Source organism: Barbus barbus, assembly GCF_936440315.1.
Source record: "Barbus barbus genome assembly, chromosome: 17".
Taxonomy (NCBI): domain Eukaryota; kingdom Metazoa; phylum Chordata; class Actinopteri; order Cypriniformes; family Cyprinidae; genus Barbus; species Barbus barbus.
Window position 1 is genome coordinate 6362759 of NC_136745.1, and position 24261 is coordinate 6387019.

General features: G+C 37.6%; 1 protein-coding gene across 1 annotated transcript; it reads left to right on the forward strand.

The window, feature by feature from the left end:
* Nucleotides 1–16094: 16094 nt before the first annotated feature.
* Nucleotides 16095–18659, forward strand: LOC306883314 (SLIT and NTRK-like protein 2; the record flags this gene model as incomplete). The annotated part of the gene is made up of 1 exon (XM_079438490.1): nt 16095–18659. The coding sequence occupies exon 1, from the start codon at nt 16098–16100 to the stop codon at nt 18657–18659; it is 2562 nt and encodes an 853-aa protein (XP_079294616.1). The 5' UTR covers nt 16095–16097.
* Nucleotides 18660–24261: the final 5602 nt, after the last annotated feature.

Below are 24261 nucleotides of genomic sequence, written 5' to 3' on the forward strand. Positions count from 1 at the left end.
TGAAATGTGTTTAGTGAGCAGTCTTTTGGCAAATGGAAACTCCCCAAAACTCGATGAAAACTATGTTAAGTTTTCATCGAGTGTGAAAAGTATTTTTATCTGTTCATTAAAGAAGCTGAATTTTCAAACTACATTCACATAATTTGTTCTTTATCCCAACAAAAACTCACCAAGAGCTCTCAAAGGCTGTGAATTAGTACGGTCTTTGATTCCAACATACGTGTTTCACTGGGACACAGAGATGGCTTTAGTGTTTGTTTACCAGGGGCAGGGGGTTTTCAGTTACAGCTATGCAAAGATATTTGTATTTCATAGCCACCCAACAATCTCCTGGCTGGAAAAAGCACTTCATCCTCTCCCACTGGACTAGTGACTGGCAGGTGTGATAATACTTGTATTTCAAACTTAAAGGCCTTTTAGTTGAAGTTTGGTTAAATTAGTTATTGGTAGTATCTGTCATTTTAACATTATTTAAAGGGATAGTTCACCCAAAAATGTAAATTTTGTCATAATTTACTTACCGACAACTGCGTGCATCTCTTTATTGCATCATGCACATCCAGTTGCTCGTCATGTAAAGATTTTGGCATGTAATTTCAGACTCTGTTCCTTTAACGGCTTTTTGTAATTGTATTCAGCTATCTATCTGGATCCCTTGTGTACTAAGAGCAATCTGAAACACAGACCTTGTCAGCTTGATGGATTGATTCACTCTTGGGCGGTGCTGGAAATGAGACTCTCTCTCTTCCTGGTTTGAAATCTCTCAACTGACAATTTCTGTGTGAATTCTCACAGTCTATAAATGATGCTGTCCTTTATCCCCTTTGTTACCTGAGAAATGGAAGAAGTGTGGCCTCATCTGAAAGGAAGATGTATTCTGTCTGCTAGATTCTATCAGTGACCTTTAAGATGGACTGTCCTCAGTGGACAACGGAATTAGACCATTTAAATGACACAAGTAAGTCCTCAGTAAAAGTTGCTGGTGTCAATGTGCCAATATATTATTACACTCCTAGGGGGGGGGGGAATAGTATATATGTTTCACAATGGAAAGAAAATGCAATGCATGCAGCATTGGATGAGAAAGTGATTACATAATTTTATAATTTTCATAAGAAAATCAAAATAGTTAAACTGTAATAAATAAATTATTTATTATTATTATTATTTTTATTTTTTTCACTTTGCACACAGTTTAAGTCAGCATGAAATGAAAATTTCATAACTCGATCTTCCATGGGAAACAACAGACTTCTCACGAACGTTTCCAATCATTTAATCCACTTAAACCCTGCAATTAACAGCAAGCTTTCATTAATTTTTGAGATGCCCACTGCCCACATCTCAAAATCAAGATCAAGATTCAAGTTTTCTGTGACTGGAATTTTATTTTGCTTTGAGTTTACTTTAGTTCTACCAATCAATAGAAGCCTTTGAGAAAACTTATAAAAGAGGTTGTGTCAACAGTCCCAAACAAATCAGTACTAAGGCTTCTCCTATTCATTGTGAAGTGTTTTCTGCTGTAATCCAAATGAAATAATCCAGTCCCTGAGCTGTTAGGGCAGCGTGGAGAGAGCTTGGAAGGTATTGAGGTATAAGCAGTAGCTCCAGTCGGGACTGAAGCCCAGTGCCACTGTGGTCAATTAAAGCAAACCACAGCATCCCAGGCTGCTGTGTAAAGATCCCAGCTCACATCACAACCCTCCCTCAACAGAGCCAAAGGTAACAGCAAAAAACAACATATATTTTCCTCACCATGAAACTGTGTCTACATACCACCTAAATTGTGCAATTTCTCCCTAATTTAATAACATTTTTCATTTTAGCACTATAGTCTGATATAAATTCTCTGTTGTACTGTTATGTTGGGATTTGGCTTAAGTATGACAAAAGATCCAAACAAGAATTTTATTTCTACCTCCTTCGCTGCTTTACTGCTCTTATCTGCATCGCCAATGACATTTCATTTGTATCGTTTAAATCAGTAAGGAGTCTAATCTTTGAACCTTCGCATTAATGTGCTCCATATTTGAAGAATGTAAGATTTGTAATTAAGATATCGCAGATCATGTGGAAGTGGAAGATTTTCAGTCTTCTTTTTGCTCATCTGTAAAGAGATGCGCAGTGCATCGATAACTCTGCAAATAAGCGTTTCGCTAACCAGCTTGTTGTCTTGCGGTAGGTTATAATGAATTGGTTTCACACTCTCTCGGGTCCCTAAAACAAGCAAAACAAACCTGATACTGCTTCATTGTAGGACTACGTTAGTTTCACCACAAGAGTTTGCAGGATACAAGGTCTCAGAGATGAAAATCAATATGTGCTAAGGCCCAGGACGGGTACCTTTTCGAGAGGTAACATTATTATCGATACAACAAAACAACATGAGCCAGGGTCTCCACTTACTGCTGGATTGCCTTTTATGAATGCTATCTTCAGGTGGCCATTGAATTGCGATGCTGTGAAATGTGCTCTGTGAAAAACTAGTGATGTATAGGGATAGCTCACACACACAAGAAATACAATTCTGCCATTATTTACCCATCATCACAAATGACTTTCTTTTATGGAACACGAGATGTGTTATCAAGCAGAATGTTTGAGCTGCTCGTTCATACTCCAAACAGAAGACTTAAAACTTGTGCAGCCTGGCCTCATTGATTATATGTAGGTTTTTGAATGTAATACAGGTGCAAAACATACTTTTCTGTGTTTTTGGGTAGATGCAGAAAAGTATTATTTATTTTTCAGGTCATGAGGTATTTACTGAAACCCCAACAGAATATCAAAAGTATTCAAAAGTGCTTTACATTTTGGTGAATTGGTGGCTAATTCTTATGGATTCATACCTCATTCATATCTCATTTACACATTTTTTATTTTTTTGCACCCTCAGATTCCAGATTTTCAAACAGTTGTATCTCGGCCAAATATTGTCCAATCCTAAAAAAAAACATACATCAATGGAAAGCTTATTTATTCAGCTTTCAGATATATAAATCTCAATTTCGAAATATTTACCCTTAACTGGTTTTGTGGTCCAGAGTCACATATGTTATTTGGTCATTCTCTTTAACCTTCAATTAATTGACTAAAGTACAATGAAAAAAAAAAGTCCAATGTTTTAACTGGCCATCTTAATTTTATTTTGTTTATATAAGCACATTTTGATTTTGATGGCCACAACTGTAACATATCTGTTTCTGTTGAGTTTTCCTTTTGCCCATTTTTGGTTCCACCTGTCATTAGTTAATTATCTATCATCCCCGTCACCTGTGTTTGATTCAATTATCTTGTTTTCTCGTTTGTTCCAGCCCCTTTATAAGTCCTGAGTTTTGCCTTGGCTTTTGTCTGTTCATAAGTTAGTAATTGTCATACGTGAGTTGATGCTGTCTATTAAAGACTACTCCTTTCGTTTATACCTTCGTGGAGCGCCTTATTTCACTACAACCACGGTACTGTAACAACAACACACTCCAAAAATGTTGGGACCTGAGGCTTATTTAACACTTTGTCACATCAACCTTCCTTTTAATTACATATTTTAATCACCTGGGAATTAAGGATGCAAATTTTTAAAGTTTGGCAAGCAAAATTCTTGCCCAGTCTCACTTGATACAAGATTTCAGGCCGCTGCTCAACAGCTTGTAGTTTGTTGTCTGATTCCATGCATTTTCAATAGGAGACAGATCTGCTGGACAGTCAGTCACATCCACAAGTGTCTATGAAACCACGCAGTTGTAGGATATGCATAATGAGACCTGGACCAAGGACTTCCCATGAAAGACATCATCTTGATGGCAGTGTATGTCTCTGTACAATACCAATGCCTCCATGTCAATGGTGCCTTTATACATATTCAAGTCGCCCATGATGTTTACACTGATGCACCCCCATACCATGACATTTTCTTTTGCACCTATCACTGATTGAAGTCTGGATGATCCCTTTCTTTGGGACTGACAATTTGATGTCCGTTTTCACCAAAAACAAGCTGAAATGTGGACTCATCTGACCACAGCACACTTTTCTACTGTCTGAGATGAGATGAGCTCTGGCCCAGAGAACTGGTGTCTCTGCCTAGAATTGATGTCTATATTTCTCCTTGTGTAACAGAGAATCAAGTTGCATTCATTGATGAAGCTGCAAATTGTGTTAAGTGACAACAGTTGTCCATAGTAGGCTACTCCCGAGCACATGGGTATTTTTTTTAACACCGCTGCATGACGGTTTCTCATGCAATGCCATCTGAGGGCTCAAAGGTCACGCACATTCAACTGGTTTCCTGCCTTGTCCTACGTGTATTGAGATGTATCTGGATTCCCTGAATCTTTTCACAAAATCATCTATGATTGCTGGTGAAAGACCTAAATGAATTGCAGTTGTGCATTGAGAAATGTGATTTTTGATTTGCTTGACACTTATCTCATTAAATGTGGCGCACAGTGTTGAGCCAAGGACGGTTTCAAAACAGTTTAACTTGGATATTCTATAACCTTTGCACTTTTATTATGCCTCTGTCCCAACGTTTGTGGAGTGTGTTGCAGCCAACAAAATCTTTTTTCTTTTTTTTTTCTTTTTTTTTTTTTGTATTAACAAAACACATTTAAGTTGGTCAGTGAAAACATTGTTAATCTTTTAATTGTACCTTTTAATTGTGTCAATTAAATGAAGGTAAAAGACACTTAACAAACCACAGATTCTTGATTTTATTGCATTTTACAAAAAAAACGTCCCAACTTTTCTGGAATTGGGGTTGTAAACCTTTAACGTGAGAATCAAAACAGATTTTTTGTTCATACTGCCTGCAGAAAATTAAAAAAAATCATATGCTCAGCAGTATACCAACTTCATGAATTAACAGCCTGGTTACATTACATTTTGTTTTAGCACACTAAAGCAAAATATACAAAACAAATGTTTTTGCAAAACATCTAGACTTTTGCATAGCAGAAAGTTCAAAAAGTACAATTTCCAATCTAGATCCATCTACTTTGCACTTTGGTTATTCCCAGAACCCACTGAGAGGTCTGGAAGCTGATTTTAAAGCAGTCTTGTGAATTTGAACATGTACAGTTGCACCGGGAGTCAGAAAAGGTTTTGGTGTTTGTTTACAAACCGCAAAGAGTTTTCAGTTGCAACTGTGCAATGGAATTTTGATTTCTTTATAGCTACCCAACAGTCTCTGGGCTCCACCTCATCCTCTCCCAGTAGACCTCAGAGTGCGGGTGAACACAAGCTTTAGCTCCTGTCAGGGGGCAATGGATGAGGAGGTTTGCCTCTCTAATTGCCTACTATTTCAAGGTCAACCAATGAACGAGTACAGGGGCAATCATGCAGGAACAAACTATGAGCATATATGTTCAGGTGTGAACACACAGGAATAGACAAACATCTCTAGACATTCACAAACAAACACACTCCTAAATCGGGTATATTTTGCCTTAAGTCTATAGCCAGTGCATTGTCAGTTCCACAGATATGAATTTCTCTTGGGGATCAGATGTTGACCTTGAACACATATCTCTCATTTTCATTTTCTTGCTCACTTTACTGCCCTTCAAATAAAGCCTGGAATAAATTATGCTTTTCATTTGTAATGAAGAATATGAGCACTCTGGTGATCTTACAGACCTCCAGTGTGAATGTAATTCCCTAGATGAAAAATGAGGTATGAAATAAAATATCACTTTCAATATATGAAGATATTGAACTTCTGAAAACATATTCATGCTATAACTTTCTTGTTAATTCACTCATAAGAGTGATAATATATTAGCTGGATATTATGTAGTTATTAATATCGTCTCTGAACTTGATGGACAGTGCGTGTCATGTGCTGAACCCAGCTGAAATGAATATGTTTTGAGGCATCAAACACTGAAAGAAATTCAATTTGTTTATGAGCTCTAAGCAGCATTAGTGATGACATGTTCCCTGTTTTCAATAGTAAATGCACAGGGGCCGATTAGAGAGTCATGAAGCAGCACTTACATAAGCATTGCAATTGAAATCCACTTAGGAGTAAGAAGTCTGTCAGGTGGTTTTAAGCAGTTATGGTGCTCTAAACCAAGCGTTCTAGAGGCACAATAGATTACTGTGTGATTAATGTGGTGCATGTCTGTTGGACTTGATTGATGCACAGTAGGTGTGCAGTTGATTATCAATAAAAGTCTGGTCCTCCACAAGCTTGTTTTGGCCAAGAATCGTTGACTCAGAAAGGAGGCCTTCTGATAATTTCTCCCCTTAGTGTGAAGAACATTTTAAAAACCTAAAGAAAATGTTTCCGTATAAAGAACTGTTTGTGGAATGGAAAGGTCCCATGAATGAAACTGTTGATGCCAATAAAGAACCTGCTTCAGGAATGTCTCCAACACATCTACATATAGTTCTAATATTTGAGAGAACAAACCTTATCAAATTATGTTAATAGATCTTCTCCTGATGTGCTAATTGTAGCAGGATGGTACCTTATGAACTACATTTTGTTGCTGTAAGTTCCTGTATGCAACTCAGCTGAGTAAATTATGGTGTCTGTAATATTAAGATCATGAGTTTGATTTCCAGGGAATACATGAACGGATAAAATGAATATCCCAAATGCACTGTAAATTGCTTTGGATACAGTACCCAGGCAAATGAAGAAATGCAAATGATAAAACATATATCTTGACTCTAGAATAAAGTCAGCCGTTTAGATTGGCTGCTTGCTGTAGTGGGGACCAGGGCAAATCATCACTTTTTTTCCTCCAAAGAATATTTTGGGGTAGCAACATTTTTAGTCAGTTTTAGTATAGAATCATACCTTAAAGATTTTCCTTCAAAACAGCTATTAATCCTCTTGGCCTCTTCATTTGTGGGTCACACTTGGTACCTTTTCAAGGTTAAAAGACCGAAGCCTTGAAATTTGCCTTTTTTTTTCATTTTTTTTTTCAGGAAAATCAATCTCTCTCTCTCTCTATATATATATTAAATATTCTATTTATTTAATTGTTTGTTTATTTATTAAACTTTGTGTTTTTTTTAATGATACTTTGCAGTAATTATACTTTTTTTAGCTATTTTTTCAATATTTCCCAGTCAGTCATTTTTGACCATCATAGTACCAAGTGTCACTTTTTGTTTTCTGACCCTTTCCCATGTGACAAAAATTACCAAGTGTCATCTCCTTCCGATGAAGCAAAAACAAATTATATTCTTTAAACAGCAAAAAATGTAAAACCTTTATAGTTTCTGAGATACAGACCTTCTGACAGCTTTCCTGTGTGACAACCATCTGCCAAATCTCAAGATGTGCGGCTGTCAGAACCTCTTCTTCTATACTCAACCTTTGCCAACACAACACAAAACAACATCAAAATGAAACTTTATTTGATGATCTGCGAGACAAGCTCTGTCCAACCTTCAATTTAGAACACTTTATTAAATGTGGCTATAAAAGCTACCCAAAACAGTAGATGACTAGATATAAAATCAATCAATGCTGATGAAAAAAAAAAAAAATAACACAATTCAGAAGTTTCTTACTTGCAATAAACATTAATAAATGCAAGTATATTCCTAGTGAACTGTTCTGTAATCCTGCCCAGCCAACTAGATTAACATGTGCTCTGTAATAGTTTTTTCCTCAGCAATTATATTTGTATTTACAGTTATTCGGAAGGGAATAGATACAGCTCCCCTTGCCCAAATAGTTAATTGTCTGTCCAGCAGGGTATTTTATGACACTGTTTGCTGTTCAGCACTCGCCCATAGTTTTAGAGTACTCTTTCAATCTCAGAGGTAATAAAAATGGCACTCAGCCCCTTCGAACAATCAATTACCCAAAGACGCAGAAAGTTGCGAGATTTACCATTCTCAGACCCCCTCATAAACCTGCTGTAAAGGCTGTGCACAGAGCTGATGATTCAGTCTTCGTTCAGCCACAAAGCTGTGAGAGAATATTGGCTGATTAAGTAGATGAAATAGTTTTGAAGGGAACGGCTGTGAAAGAGGCAATGATATCTCACTCCTGGAGGAGAACGGCCTCTAATAAAAAGGACTCTTGCATTTATATAGTCCCGTTAGTTGTTCCTCAATTATACATCTCTGAAAAACACTATATACCGCTCTGTGCTGTAATTTCACATTCCATAAAGCACGGCACTAACGAGCATTCCTTTTCTTTGCATTCCTCATGTAACGAACGCTCTATCTTCGTTACATTTCCACTTACCTGGAGCAGGGTTGTGTAAAATAGGTTGAAGCTCACTACCCTTTATTCTGCATGTAAACGATAAGAGATCGAAAACCAGGAGCCTCTGAGAATAAAGCAGTTGCTATCTGGTGGCCCATGTAATTGAGGAGGATATTATAACCGCTTAACAACCTTCTCAGTCACGCAGACATCTAATCCATCTAATCCATCCACAGGCACCAGTTGTTTCAATGGAATGTTCTTCTTAAAATGTTATACAAAGACAGAGGGTTCCCACTTTATTGCTTTATTAATTTAAATGAGATTGGCGGATAAGGGCATTTCACATGATTCACACCAGTGTTGCCAAATGCACTGAAATCTATGGAGCAAAGCATCAGTCAAGCGTAAGAATGTATATAATACCTGATTTTCTGTTTGGTGGGTACGTTAATTAAAGAATTAGAGAAGAAGCAAATACGTTTTTCTTAAGAAGGAAACAACATACTGACTATGAGAAACTTTGCAAGTATATGTCAACTTATTCTACTAACCTTAAACCTACTCAAACCCTTGTGTGGTGTTCATATTTGTGTTACTCAGCCAGTGTTCGTGGACCTGCTGCATTTTTGGGTTTTTGATTCAACACAATTAAACAAATTATGTTAAAATACTGAACAGATGCTTGCTTCATCCCAGTTACAAGCAATATAAACAGCACGTATGGTTGATATTTTCCTTTTTTCCTTTGTTAGATCACATTTATTAAAGTGCTACAACCTTACACTTACCCTCACACTCTTATTGACTCACTCTCACACACATACTCAAACATACACACACATACACATACTAATAGCAGGCCCAGACAATAGGAGGACAGAGTGAAGATACACAGGAGTTACCACACATTTATTATCCCCGGGTCCAGTGGACCTGAACATCCTGTATGTAATGTAAGTGTGTAGGGGGGCTACACAAGTGAGTGGTCATTGAAAATGTGTTCTGATACATGTTCTTCACAAAAAAATAACCAAGGTCAATGAGTATGAGTTTGAAAAAGAATAATGAATCGTATCATTTTTCTTTTGACAAAAAGTGAAAACGGGTCCCAAAGACCCAAACACCATACAAGGGCTAACAGTCTACTCTGAGAGTTAGTAGACATGTACTGTAGTTAACAGGCAGTTACAAAGTGACTTACAGTTAGTAGAATGTCTAAAGTGGAATATTAAAATAAAGTGTGACCATAAAATTAAATATATAGCACTAGTTCTCCAGTACATGATAGATGTAAAGCGACAGAGCACTCTCTGTTGCATATGTTCTGGTTTTGTCCTGACTCATTTGATTATTTTTTTTTTTTTCAAAACTTTGTGAAGCCTGATCACAGTCTAGCACTTTTTCAAGCTCTCAGCAGCAATCATTGAGTATGAGTATGAGTATGAGTATGAGTATGGCCCTTGCAAAAAAAAAAAAAAACTAAACAAGCAAACACACAAGCAAACAAACCAAAAAAAACCCCAGCTCTTTTCAGGCCAAACTTCACTGTTCATTCCAAGCTGTATGGCAACCCTTCCTGGATTTCCTCAAGATCTACTGAACTACTTTTATGTAAAATAATCAGAATTTATTAATATATGTATTTATTGTTTGCTTTTTGTATATATTTTTTCTCTATATCAACATTTTAATAATAATAATAATAATAATGTATCAATGTAGTGTTGTAGTTTATGTTCACCTGTTTTGAAGTTCATCCAACCATGATGTCTTCCTCATCTGAGAAGTTCAGAAATATGAAAAGGGCCCATTAGAAAGAGATATGAAGATAGAAAGACATAGAAAGAGGCATAAATAAATAAAGAGTCAGTGAGTGAATTAATGAGTGAGTGAATTAATGAATAAATATTGAACAATAAAACACTAATACAATAATAGTAATAATAATAGTAATAATTAAGAATAATTAAAAAATAAATTGAAAATTGATATTTACAATTAAAATCAAAATGTCAATGAATGGTATTTAAATAATAACATTAAATGACACTGACACTAAATAGATTATGTATCTGTATCATGGCTTTTCAGAAACAATTGAGAGTTGGACCCAAGTGCAGTAGACACATTTATTTAAACACACAAACACTCTAAAAGTGAATTCAGGCAGAACACCATGGGGTTACTTCTCAAATGGAAGGTTGCGTCCTAGTGAGGGTACGTCATATACCAGTCTTTCTGAGGTTTCAAGGCTCCTTCTCAGCATTAAACACTAAAATAAGACTGTCTAGTAAGTGTGCATGGCTCTGTCATAAATGTTTCTGCCCCTGCAGTCATGACATGAAAATACTATTACAATTGTTTTATATAACCATCTGTGGTTTCCAGTGTTTTACATTATGCACAGTTTAGCATTATGAGATTCATTTACAAAAAAAAAAAAAAAAAAAGAAACAAATAAAAAAACAATGGAAAAATTATTATTATTATTAATTTTTTTTTTCTTTGTCCAAGTTCAATAGCAACTAATTATTTTTCAAGAATTGGAATATGTGCAAATGATTTTGAGAACTTGAAGAGCATGAAGGATACACCTGATGTTTCCTTCAAAGCAGGCCGAATTAAGGACATGAAACAAAGTTTGCCAATTAAAGAATTCAAATTAAGCTGTCCTTCTTTGGAAACAGCTTATGTATCGGGCAGTTTAGATATGCATCCCTCTGTTTGAGAGGCACCTAGGGACTAAATAACAAGGCAAAAGCAAAACACAGGAACCATGAGCACAGAAACTACATATCAAATTAAGTCTTAACACAAAACAGGGAAACATGAAACAGGAAATGTAACAATATTCCCCTTACTTTGGGTAAGAGTCAAAAAAAGAGCTAAAATCAAAGCTGCAAAAGTGCTAAAATTTGTTGAAAAGTGAAAAAAATAAAAATAATTGAAAACGAAGAGTGAGTGAGTCTATTATATTCCAAATAAACATTTTGCAAACATACAACATGATCTAATTACAACTTCCAAACTAGTAAGAAATACATTTCCAAGACGACTTGAACGCACATATACACAAATACAAGTGTGCACTGTTTTCTTCAGTGTGGCCAATGGCATCTGCATGGAGTGGTGCACCGAAGCCTTGACGTCAGTTATGTGAAAGGCCCTTGAGAAGTTTACCATTACTGAATTACAAAGCAAATCTCACAAAGGAATCGGCTAATCTTCAAAGTTTTTTTTTTATGTGAGGCTCTTAAAGATTCTGAATAGGCCTTATAAAACATTTTATCAAAGCAATTTAAAAAGTAGAGGTTAAGAGTTGCAAAAGCACTAAAACCAACTTTTACATCCCCGATTCAATTCTCCCCGTGTAAAACTTAAAAACGTTTAATGGCTCAAATCCTTTAGTTCATACCCTGTTTAATGACAAAGCCGACTGGCTCGCAGGGACCCGGCCAAAGACAGAGGCGAAGGAAGTGGAATTACACTTCTTCGAAAAGAGCGGGGGCTCCTGACTCCAGGCCCTGGGATTGATGGATCCGAGATGTTCATTCATCACTCACTGTGTTCTGCCAACTACAGGAAATCATTGAGAGCAGCTTGCATTCGGGTCAGCACTTCTGTGGACCAGGATGACACAATTCATCAAGTAGAGGGACCCACAAGTTATAGGTCAGCACTGCATTGTTTCAGCATGAGAGAGAGAGGAATCAGTATCTAGCACTGAAATGTAGGTGTTCCCCTGTGATGTGTTCATAAAAGCAGAGAATGGGCTTGTCCTGGCCCAAGCTCAAGAGTTATGGCCTTTATATGTGTAAAGAGACCAACAGAGATATTTTACTCATCAGATGTGTTTTTGGGGAAATAGATGTTGATTAACAGAATAAAAGAGCACTGTGCTGTGGAGTTTTATTTAGAAGCATATTGTCCCATTTATTACAGCAATATCAAACACTGATATACATTCTTAATGCACTACTAACATTATATCACTTTTATCCCTTATTTTTCAATGTGGAAGCAGGTTATTGTGAGACTTTCAATTCATGCTATTGATAGTTTTCACGTGACGTCATTGATAGTCTTATAGGAACGCCCACCTGGCAGGCAAAACAAAGCTTTGCTCCACTGACCGCCAGTTATTTTAACGCAGATTGCATCAAGTAATAATGTAGTAAAACACATATATTAAGTAAACACCTTATTGATGATGTATATTTTGTACAGGCAAGAAGATGAGGGGTGGTGATGGCGCAGTGGATAAGACACATGCCTTTGGTGTGAGAGACCCGGGTTCGAATCCACTGTGAGACACCAATGTGTCCCTGAGCAAGACACTTAACCCCTAGTTGCTCCAGAGGCGTGCGACCTCTGACATATATAGCAATTGTAAGTCGCTTTGGATAAAAGCGTCAGCTAAATGAATAAATGTAAATGTAAATGTAAGATGAAGCCATGAAGCATTATTAATATGGTGAATACTGAATTTGATATTTTAATATTACCGTTTTAAATATATTACGGCACTTTAAGTGATTTTACAACATTTTGTTGCACTGTTTATGATTGAAATATTGCAGCAGATGCTTAATATGGATTGCAAATGGCCAAAACTTGCATTTTGTTCAGAAATACCTTTGTTTTATTCTTTTGAGAGGTGATCTAAATATTTGCGGGTGAGAAACAGATGAAAAACTGACACGCTTGTGCAGCTGTTCTATGGATGTTTTGCCCTCCAAGTCTTCACGCCGGTCACATGACTGAAAGCTATGAACAGGCAAATAACTAGAGTGCAATAAATGGTAAAATTACATGTGCTACAAATCAATGTGTTTACGATTTAAGGTGGCCAGGTTTCTCCATTTCCTGGTAAAAGTTCCAGTTTTTGGTGTCTTGTTGACGACTTGAGCTGATTTACCCCAGAAATATTTTATTGCACATTCAAAGCACCCCACATTGCAAAAAGCCCAACAAATAATCATATACTGATTATTTTCACCTATAGAGGAGGCTGTGACCTACACTGATTACTGAGTCATGTACTGCTACCCTGTTGAAGCATGACAGCTGGTTTGAGCTGGTTTAAGCTGATCCTTAGTTGGTCATAAACTGGTTTAAGCTGGTCCTGAACAGGAGCTATTTGCTTAGGACCAGCATATGACCAGCTTAAACCAGCTCATATCCAGCTCAGGACCAGTTTAAACCAGCTGCCATGCTTTAAAACATACCTAATCAGCATATGCTGTCTTTTTTTTTCAACAGGGTGCTTGTTGGGTGCTTTTCCCGAACAACAAATACGAATGGGTGGATTGACGCTGAAGTATCCATAGATATGTATATGTAGATGCCTTATTAATGGCTGTTTTCATTGCACAAAAAAGACAGAATCATTGCAACACCAAAAAACAGATGGTGGTGGTGGTGTTTCATTCCTGAAAGAATTTATATATAAATGATATGCATATTCAGTTCCTTTAACTTGTAAGTATTTACATAATACACTAATGCAATATGCATTTACTTGTCATGCACATTGTTTCACCGCTTTTTCATGACATATTAGTGTGAAGTGATAATTATATATGACTCCAAATAAAAGCTCACTGTCACAATATTACAATGGCACAAAGTGGGAAGATTGTTATAGAATCATTACAAATCCATAATGCTAAAGCACTTAAACTAAAAAAAAAAACGTCTATTTTCAGAGTGTTTCATCATATGCCCATACGTATATAGACGTCAAACAATGATGTGCAATTTAGATGACGTAAAACAAATGAGTCATTCAGCATCAGATGTTTACAACAAATGCATCAGATATGCAGATCAAGTTTTGGGTTTTGTGTGTCGATGGTGCTGTGTCTGTCTTTGAGGTGAGTGGAAATCACTTTGAACATTCTCCTAGCAGATGTTAGAGAGTTTATCCATCTGATGTGGCCTTCATTAGATACCTCATCAATGATGACCTTATTAATCATGAGGTTTATACAAATGATTAAGAAAAGAGGTGAGGAGTTTAGCTCCTTTACCTTCACAGATATCTGATCGATGATGACTAATTAGTGAAATAACTGTGATGCAAAGATAGAAGAATGAGTTATTATTTAAAGTTCTGCTCTTGTGTCTTCCTGACAGTTGATTTAATCATATTCATTCAGATCAGGAGTTGTGTAACACATTTGTTTCAGTATATGTGAAGCCCTTTAAAATAAAATAAAATTAATTAATTAATTAATACATTAATTATAATAATAATACTATTAATAATATTTACCCACAACAAATTAAATAAATATAGCCTACTTATGCTTAAAACATGATATTAATTACCCTACTACATTAATAGCAAACAAGAATATCAGTGTAACATTATAATTCAAACTACAATAAAATGGTAACAAGTTTATGTTGTTGTTGTTTTTACTGTTTCTAATTTCTTAAAAACTGATGGTTGTAGCACTCTCCTTTGTCCTCTTTTTCTTGGCTATCTATCATGATTGTTATTGCCAGTGTGCAGCATGTAAATCAATAATTTACGACAGATTACCTTATGCCTTGAAGGTGTTTTGTAATTGCAATTTAAGCTGGTTCTTAATATTACAATGACTCATATATTAAGTCTCAAATTTCGCTTTGGCAAGCAGCAGTCAGTAAATAAACAAGAGGAATGGATAAGCAAAATTAATACCAATTCAATCTAAAGATTTATTTATTTATTTATTTTTTAAACGGATATGATGCTATCTTTACGTCTGCAAATGTCTGTGGCTGTGTCTGGGTATGTGCGTCACAACAGTGCTGCTGCGTTTCTTGTCTTTTTCTGACATTAAGACATGTTTTGCATCATTTCAAAAATGCATTGACACCTAAAACTATATTTAGGTGTATTGGAGCTACTTGCGCCTCCTAGTGGCGTATTATGATTAGAGCATCTGCTTTTATCAATGCCAGTTACTTTAAATACAGAAACTGCACGAGATGTTTTTTCTTGTTTATTTACTCTCATTTTAATCTTATTTTGATACAAATTAATGTTGAATCCATTATGAACTATACAAAAGCAAACATTAACAGGCAACTGCTGATTTCTTCTTCCTCCTCTTCTTCTTCTAAATAATAATAATAATAGGGGGCTACAAATAAGATATAAAGGCTGATATAAAAGCAATAATTAATGATAACAAATACAACTTAAAATGTAATACATTGTCAGAGAAAAATAAAATAAAAAGGTCATCAATTTAATCTTGAAACATCATCAAAAACTGATAAATCAAATGATGTAAATAATAATAACCTGTCATTAAAATAACGTTATTGAGTAGGAATAAAACCATCTACTCACTCAAGAGCGGTGACGTCGGAATTCCACGCAGAGCTCACACACACTCTAATCCAGCAAACACACACACACACACACACACAGGCGCGCGCGCTCCTGGTGGGAGTGAGTGAGCAAGCGCGGAGTCCATCTCTCTCACTCTGAAGCTCGCTCGCGTAGCGCTCAGTTATCCCGCGCATCACGCACCGTCAAGTTGACTGTCGCCATGCAGGATCGCAGGCGTGAAGTTGCTTTCGTGTGAATATCTCTCGCGCTGCAAGTGAAAGGGGACAGTTTAAGCTCCGAGACTCAGAACTGTGGTGCCTCGGATGCGCTTTAAACTGCTGCATGAATGCTTGCTCATTAGTCCAGGATCTCACTATCACTGCGAGGGACGACGATGCGTTCGGTCCAGCAGCGGTCACAATGCGCTCGGTGATGGATGTCTTCTCTATTCTGCCTTTTGGGATTTAAAGAGGGTCAATGGAGAGCTGTGCGCTTCTGTGCGCCTTTTGAAATCTTATTTGGGGCTCTGCATGCCTGTTTTGAGATTTGCACATTAATGCTGGGGCTTTCGGTATTATTGCTGTAAAAATGCTGAACAACATTCTCTTACTGAGCGTTTTAACAGTCACCAGTTTCCCTTCAAAGACAGACAGCCGCAAAACTTCCAAAGACATTTGCAAGAACCGGTGCTCCTGCGAGGAAAAGGAGAACGCATTGAATATCAACTGTGAAAACAAGGGTTTTACCACGGTCAGTCATTTCCAGCCTCCGCAAAACAAAATCAGCCAACTGTTTCTGAATGGAAACTTTCTCACCAAGATAAGCCCGAACGAATTCCTCAATTATGGTAATGTAACATCTCTTCATTTGGGTAATAATGGCTTGCAGGAGATCAAAACGGGAGCATTCAATTGGTTAAAAAACTTGAAGCGTCTGCATCTCAATAATAATAACTTGGAGATCATAAGAGAGGACACTTTTTCTGGTTTGGAGAGTTTGGAGTATTTGCAAGCTGATTATAACTACATTAGTGCCATAGAGACTGGAGCTTTCAACAAACTGAATAAACTCAAAGTCCTGATACTCAACGACAACCTTTTGCTCTCTCTACCTAACAACATATTCCGCTTTGTCATGTTGACGCATTTGGATTTAAGGGGAAACCGACTTAAGATGCTGCCGTTTGCTGGCGTTCTAGAGCATATAGGTGGAATAATGGAGATTCAGCTGGAAGAGAACCCGTGGAATTGCACTTGTGATCTGATACCCCTGAAAGCCTGGCTGGATACAATTTCAGTCTTCGTGGGGGATATCGTTTGTGAGACGCCATTCAGACTGCATGGTAAAGATGTCACACAGCTGATCAAGCAAGACCTTTGCCCCAGGCGCAATCCTGGAGACGCAAGTCATCGTGCCATGCAACCTCCGTCTGATTCACAGTACCAGGGTCCGTCTCCAACCCTGCGGCCTCGAGTCACCCCAACGAGAGCCCCCAAGGCCTCTCGTCCCCCCAAAATGAGATACCGCCCCACTCCGCGTGTCACGTCCAGCAGAGATAAACACGTATTTGGGCCTATCATGGTGTACCAGACGCGCTCACCGGTTCCGATGACCTGCCCGAGCATTTGCGTGTGCACGTCGCAAAATCCCGACAGTGGATTAAACATCAATTGTCAGGAGAGGAAGCTTCAGAACATCTCTGAACTTCAACCCAAACCGTCGTATCCAAAGAAGCTGCATTTAACCGGCAACTATTTGCAGACCATATACAGAACGGATCTGACAGAGTACAGCTCCCTTGAGCTCCTGCACTTAGGGAATAACAGAATAGCAATCATTCAGGACGGAGCCTTTGAGAATCTCACAAGTTTAAGGAGGCTCTATCTAAATGGCAACTACATCGAAAGCCTGTCACAGTCTTTATTCGCTGGGCTGCAGAGCTTGCAATATCTCTACCTGGAATACAACATCATTAAAGAGATTTTTCCCCACACCTTCAGCTCGCTGCACAATCTGCAGCTATTGTTTCTTAATAATAACCTGCTGAGATCCCTTCCCGACAACGTGTTTGGAGGTACAATGCTGACAAGGCTTAATCTCCGAAACAATCATTTTTCCCATCTCCCAGTGCGTGGGGTGCTGGACCAGCTCTCTGCCTTCATTCAGATCGACCTCCAGGAGAATCCGTGGGACTGCACCTGCGACATTGTGGAGCTTAAGAACTGGATGGAGCTGTCCAGCACCAGCGTGGTGGTGAATGAGATCACGTGTGACTCACCATCCAAGCATGCAGGTCGGCTCTTGCGCTCCCTCCGAAACGATGCCATCTGCTCTGAGACTGATGAGGTTCCTGTGACTAAACCCCCCACTGTCGTGAGCTCGAGCACCGAGGCGACCCCTTCTTCTGCCGTAACCCCTACGGACAGAATGCCCGAAATGCCTCCAGAGGTGCCCTTGTCAGTTCTCATCTTAGGCCTGCTCGTTGTGTTCATTCTGTCCGTGTGCTTCGGGGCAGGATTGTTCGTGTTCGTTCTCAAACGTCGCAAGGGAGTGGAGAATGTGCCTTCGGGCACCAATAACCATTTGGACTTGAACTCCTTCCAAGTACAGTACGGCTCGTACAACGCGGACTCCAACGCAGACAAAAGCGACAACCACGTGTATAACTACATCCCTCCACCCGTGGGTCAGATGTGTCAGAATCCCATCTACATGCAGAAGGAGAACGAGCAGGTGGCCTACTATCGGAACCTGAAGGAACTGAGCTTCAGCGCTCTTGACCCCAAGAAGGAGGAGCTTGATCGAAGCCCAGCTTTCACCATAAGCACAGTGGAGTTCATTGACAAGCAGCCGTGCGCCATTCGAGAGCCGGAACTGCTTTACCAGAACATTGTAGAGAGAGCGAAAGATCTGCCCCAGTCTGGGCCACTCAGCTATAACTTTTGCACTTTACCCAAAAAATCCTTTATCCCCCCCTACGAAACCACCCGGCGACTCAACCAGGATCGATTAAACAAAACTGTTCTCTATGGGACCCCCAGAAAATATGCTGCACAGTCCAAAAACGAGCATCCTTTGCTATCCAAGCTTAAAACCGAGCCGGACTACCTCGAAGTTCTGGAGAAACAAACTGCGATGAGTCAGTTGTAAGATCGAGTCCCTGTAAACCTGTATCATCTGTGTATTCAACCACAAGAGACAATAATAACACCACCACAGACCTAAGCCTTCCATCTTCTTTTAGAGGCTGTAAACATACCCGCAATTTAAAGATGATATATTATTTTCTCTAAGGTTTAAATTATTTCTTCTACTTGAACGTAAAGACTGTAGCAGTTGTCGCAAGAATATGTATAGCTTACAGCTCCATGCTTTTTTGTAATATGAAATATATTTTCTCTCAGACGACAGGGTTGTTGAAATGACATTCCTGTAGAACATGTTGGATGGTGAGTGCAACACAAATTCCTGGTTCCAGAAGTGCCTTTGCACTTGAAGAATTTTATCTCTGCTTTCTGCTAATCAAATTTTTATAAGTGCTGTATTTTAAGACTCTTTATGTAAAATATAATTATTTGTCCATTGCATTAAACGGAAAAAGTAAAAGGGTACTCTGGTGTTGAGGAGAATATTATTTACCACGTATGATTGTGGCTCTAAAATCAGGTCGTTTCAGCTTGAAGTAAATTAGTAAAAATGCTGAGTTTCTTATGCATTCAGTGATGAGTGTGGATTGAGCAGTATTCTGCAGCACGGCTGATCTCCTTTAATGGCACACGGCAGTGTGTGTGTGTGTGTGTTTCTGTGTGTGGGGGCTCAGTATATATGGTAGGTGATTGTATCTGCCTAGTTCCATGAAGCATTGTCGGTGAAGAAGAAATGGAGCAGAAAAGTATTTGATAATCTTTGCTTGCCTGAATTTTCTGTGTGTATCATGGCACACCGACTTGCTCGATGGTATCCGATCTGTGACTCCTGAGACGTTTGATCATTTATTTATTCATTAAAATCAGATCGTCTTTTACTGTGGACATCACAGTTGCTGTCCAAGGTGCTAAAATGAGTTTGCATTAGCCGGTAGAGATACTGTTGACTTAGTGCTGAATTTCTAAACGTTCCTTATTGTAGAGGAGTTAAATACTTGAAAAAGTATACAGCAATTTCATGTACCGTAAATTATATAAGCTTTTTATTTCCTCTCAGTACAGAATATGGTTTATGGATTTATTGATTGGTTGATTAAATTTTAATTAGTTTGCTTGTTTACATAAATGTAAATAAGGTTCTGTATCGCTGCTATATTCAAAAACTCTGGGGTACCTTACTGTTTTTAATTTATTTGCATTCATAATTCAATACCTTATTAAAGATGTTTGCAACTTATCTTAGAAGTTTAAGTTCAAAGTGATGCAAATGTTTTCCCCCAGTGGAAAAAGAAAAGGAGCGCAATGGCTACAGTGCTCAATGTGAGAGAATGTTTTTCATCCAGTTTCAAATGAAGTGATGTCCTTTGCCTGGTACAATGAGCCTCTGTGTAGCTGTTTCCTGGTATGGCTGAGAATGGGCAGGCCGCACATGCCTTGCACATCAATGAGGGGCCTGACCAGCAGAACACTTGCTGCTCTAGATGGAGAGACATCATGCTTTGATTTGAAATAAATTGTGAGCTCTAATCGGTTTACGCAGAATGAGAGGAAGCAAGGCTGTTTCATTGATGCTGAAGTATTGAGTTCATTACATACACAACTGGTTCCAGTATACTTTATGTGCTTTTTTTCAATTGTGTGCGTGCAGTTTTACATAAGCATTTGAATTCCATGAAATTCATACGTCTGGAAAGTGTGCAATTTGAGCTGCAGGAATAAATTACAGATATATATTTCCAGAGCATTATGGTAAATTCCTTATTGTTGTGTGGAGGCTGGAATAAATGACTAGTGGTTGATTGAAGAGAAAGTTTTGAAGCCCAAGAGCGCCAGCAGGGCTGCAGTACTTTGATGCCATTGGCAGTGAATTATGTCAAGCAGTATGAAGGTAGTTGGCTCCAGATTCAAATCGATAGGAATGATGCTAGCTGCTAGCTGCTGGCTGCTGGGGGCTTGTCCTCAAGCCGTTCTTACTCACTTTAGCTATGCTTTCAGGCAGTTTCCAAATTCTCCTTCCCTCATTGCACTTTCGGTTTATGGATAGCTGATTTCAGAAGTATTTTTGCTGGTTCTGAACTGTAATGATATATTCATGATGGGTAGAGCTTTAATTCAGGGAGTCAGTATCCAAATCTCTTGAGCATTCGGCCCGCAGGCACATTCATTTTCTTGAAAGACTGTGACATCTGAACTGGAATATTACAGCAAATTGCCAGAAGAAATGCTTTTTGATTGACTTGTTCTCATTATTAGATGCATAATGTAGTACTGAAGGTCAACACATTTAATTTGTTAAAAACACACATTAGTTGCACGTTCTGTATGTTAAATAGTATTGTTAAATATTATTTAGATTAAAAAAGGTATTCATTTAATATATTGGCCAAAGAATCATGTTTATTACATCCAAAAGACTCTGAAAGGCCAAATGCGTTTACTCTAATTGTTATGCATAATTAAATGTCTATATTAAGAGGTAGCGGTAGCTCCTGTACAGCATCTCTGTTCTTGCAAAGGTAAATTAAGCATGCTTAAGATATAATGAGAATGTAGCTGGACCCATCAGTGTTTCAGCTTGTAGATCCATAATCAAAAACGTGCTATAGTATATTCAGTGAGGAAAACGGTGTGAAAATAGCCATCAAGAGGCCACTCAAGCCCACTTGTAGACGACTTGAGTGCTGCAATCAAACAAAGTGATAGAAGAGCATGCAGTGATATTAGGGAGAAAGGGAGACTGTAAATTGTTAGAGTAAAAAGCTAGTGTTATGTCGCTTATTCAGCACATGCTCAGTACAGTCTGAGAAAAATGGATGCAGTTGTTTTACTGCATTGCAGATTTTGATATAATTTAAATATTAGTTCATTTTTCATGTTTGGGTTCATTCAAATTTATATCTATTTTATTCTGTGCAGTAGGTTGTTGGTTTAAAGGTTACACAAATTAGAGATGCTAAGACTGTTTTTGGTAGCTACTAGACAAATACTTTTCATTTGTTTCCATTAGTGACATTAGTTAATGCTTAACTAACATTAACTAACAATGAGCAATACATTTGTTACATCATTTATTAATCTTTGTAAAAGTTACTTTGCTGTAAATTGGTAGTTCATGGTAGCCACTTAGAAATACAAATATTGATTTTGTTTCTTTTGTTATTTCATGTTAATTTATGTTAATGAATTAAGATTTTATTGTGAAGTGCTAACAAATTTTATTATGACTGTGAGGTAATGGGCAATTACATGTATAGTTATTATGAAAAGAAGAAGAAGAAAAAAAGACCTAACTGACTGGATAGATAGAGAGATACTGAAATATGTACTAATACTAGTTTTTAATTATCAGCTTCTCAACAATTTTTGATTTCTTTATTTATACTGTATATGGTAACACTTTATTTCATGGACTCTTAACTAGTTGCTTATTAGCATGCATATTACTAGAATATTAGCCATTTATTAGTAGCAATTAAGCACATATTCATGCCTTATTCTACATCCCTAATCCTACCCAATACCTAAACTTAACAACTACCTTACTAAATATTAATAAACAGCAAATTAGGAATTTATTGAGGGAAAAGTCATAGTTAATAGTGAATATGTGTTCCCTATTTTAAAGTATTACCCTAATAATTCTTATTTTAAAATGTATTGATCTAGTCTTTCTTATTTTAAGTTTATTGTTCATACGTTTTCTTTTGGATAATACAAATGTTTCATTTGCTCTTAGTTTTTACCCTACTGATCTCTTAAATAATTTTACAGATTTTCTCTGCAGTTTTGAAACATATTCAAAACAAGTTCAGGTTTAGTTAGTAACATTAATAATTTAATTAAAAAAAAATATTTTATCTTTTTAATGCAGAGCCTTTTGCAACCCTAAGGTGGCAATTTAAATGAAATGCATGAAAACAACACTTAGAACAAAATGTCCCTATATTTTAAAATGCTCTAGTGTGTATCTCAAGGGAATCCAGAATATGTCTGTCAGACGCTGACAAGGCAAACAGAAATATCCAAAGGCTGGAAATGACATTAACACCGAGCCCAGCACCCGTAGAACAAACAAGCTCTCAGTGTAATGTAAATCTAGTGTAGTCACTTGTGTGCGAACAGCAGGAGTGTGTGTATGATTGTCTGAAGTCAGATTCAGGGGCGAGATATTTGTGTGTAGTCTTTCTTCTGCAGTGTCTTTTTTATGAATAATGTATTTGTTTCATGGACGCGTAATCATTTAGGCATTAATGATGAGCCGTGTTGGAAGCTGACAGGATGTTTCGCACAACTGTCACAGAACAAACTGCCTCGTAGCGGCTGACGACTGCCAAGGCGTTTCTCTGGAAACAAGTACAGTGTCCCCATATATCTGCAAGTGTTCGCAGCGCCATCTGTAAAAACGCACAGCCATAATTCTCTTAAATGGATGAACTGGATATAAATTTTCACCTCCATGCAGAAGCGTTATAAAATCATTTTAACTGTGTATTTAACCTTGTTTCTTTTTGGTAATGAAACAACTGCGCGACTGAACAAATTTGTGTTATAGAATCCATGATGGACAACCAGAAGGAGGAGTAGATAAACCTACACAAACACATCTCTTTTCACACTTTCTATAGGATAACAGTGTAATAAAAGGCAGCCAACCTTTGAAATGTTATCTCCCGTAAGATCTGACCTTGAGTCTTCAAGCTTTGAAGCACAGAGCAAAGAGACTTTTTCAGGAGAAAGAAAACAATGAGGGGAGAAAGTGAGTGATGGATGGAACAACGTGAAATTGAAGCGATTGGCTTGCAGTTACACTAAACGTCAAGTTCACAGAGGGAAGGCAGTAATGGAGATTAAAAAATGATGTGAATGCACCTCAAACATAAGAACTGACCTCAACGTCCAAGGATAAAGATGGTCAATGTGATGCAACGCAATGTTATTGAAGTGCTCCACTTAAATTATAACCATAAACTTTGATCACGACAGTCATTATTTTCCACTTATGATTTGAGGAACCATCATCGACCCAAATAAAAGCAATGCATTTGTTGGCTTGTGTAAAAGGGCACAGAAAGCACCGTCTAGAATGGAATCAGGCCTTTTTCTTGGGGTTATTATGATCTAAACATACAAACTGAAGCACAATGGTGCATTCATTGCTGCTGTCTGCATTTTTTTCTTTTTGTTCTGTTTTGTCTGGGAGGAGTTGGAAACCAATGTGAAGAAAGAGCGCAGCATGGAAAAGACCTTATTTTCAACTCAATAATGCATAAAAAAGCCAAGATATGAGAGAAACTACATTTTTGAGAGAGGAAATAGGTCTCTTTCACGCATAACTGGCTTAATGGTGTATTAAAACGATTGGCTTTCAACTCAACGTTAAACACATGTTCATTGATTTCCTCGGGGGTAATGGTCATAGCTATTTGCTGCCATAAGCGTTTTGACATAGAATGATCCAGCTGCTCTGTGAAAACAAAAAGAAAATCGTTACAGCAAGAAAAGTCTAAAACAACAGGTGATGATTTTACAGAGATCAAAGCCGTTGCATTGCATCTGGTATATCACCTCTGTTGTAACTCGCAAACCCGACATCCCTCAGCTCTGCC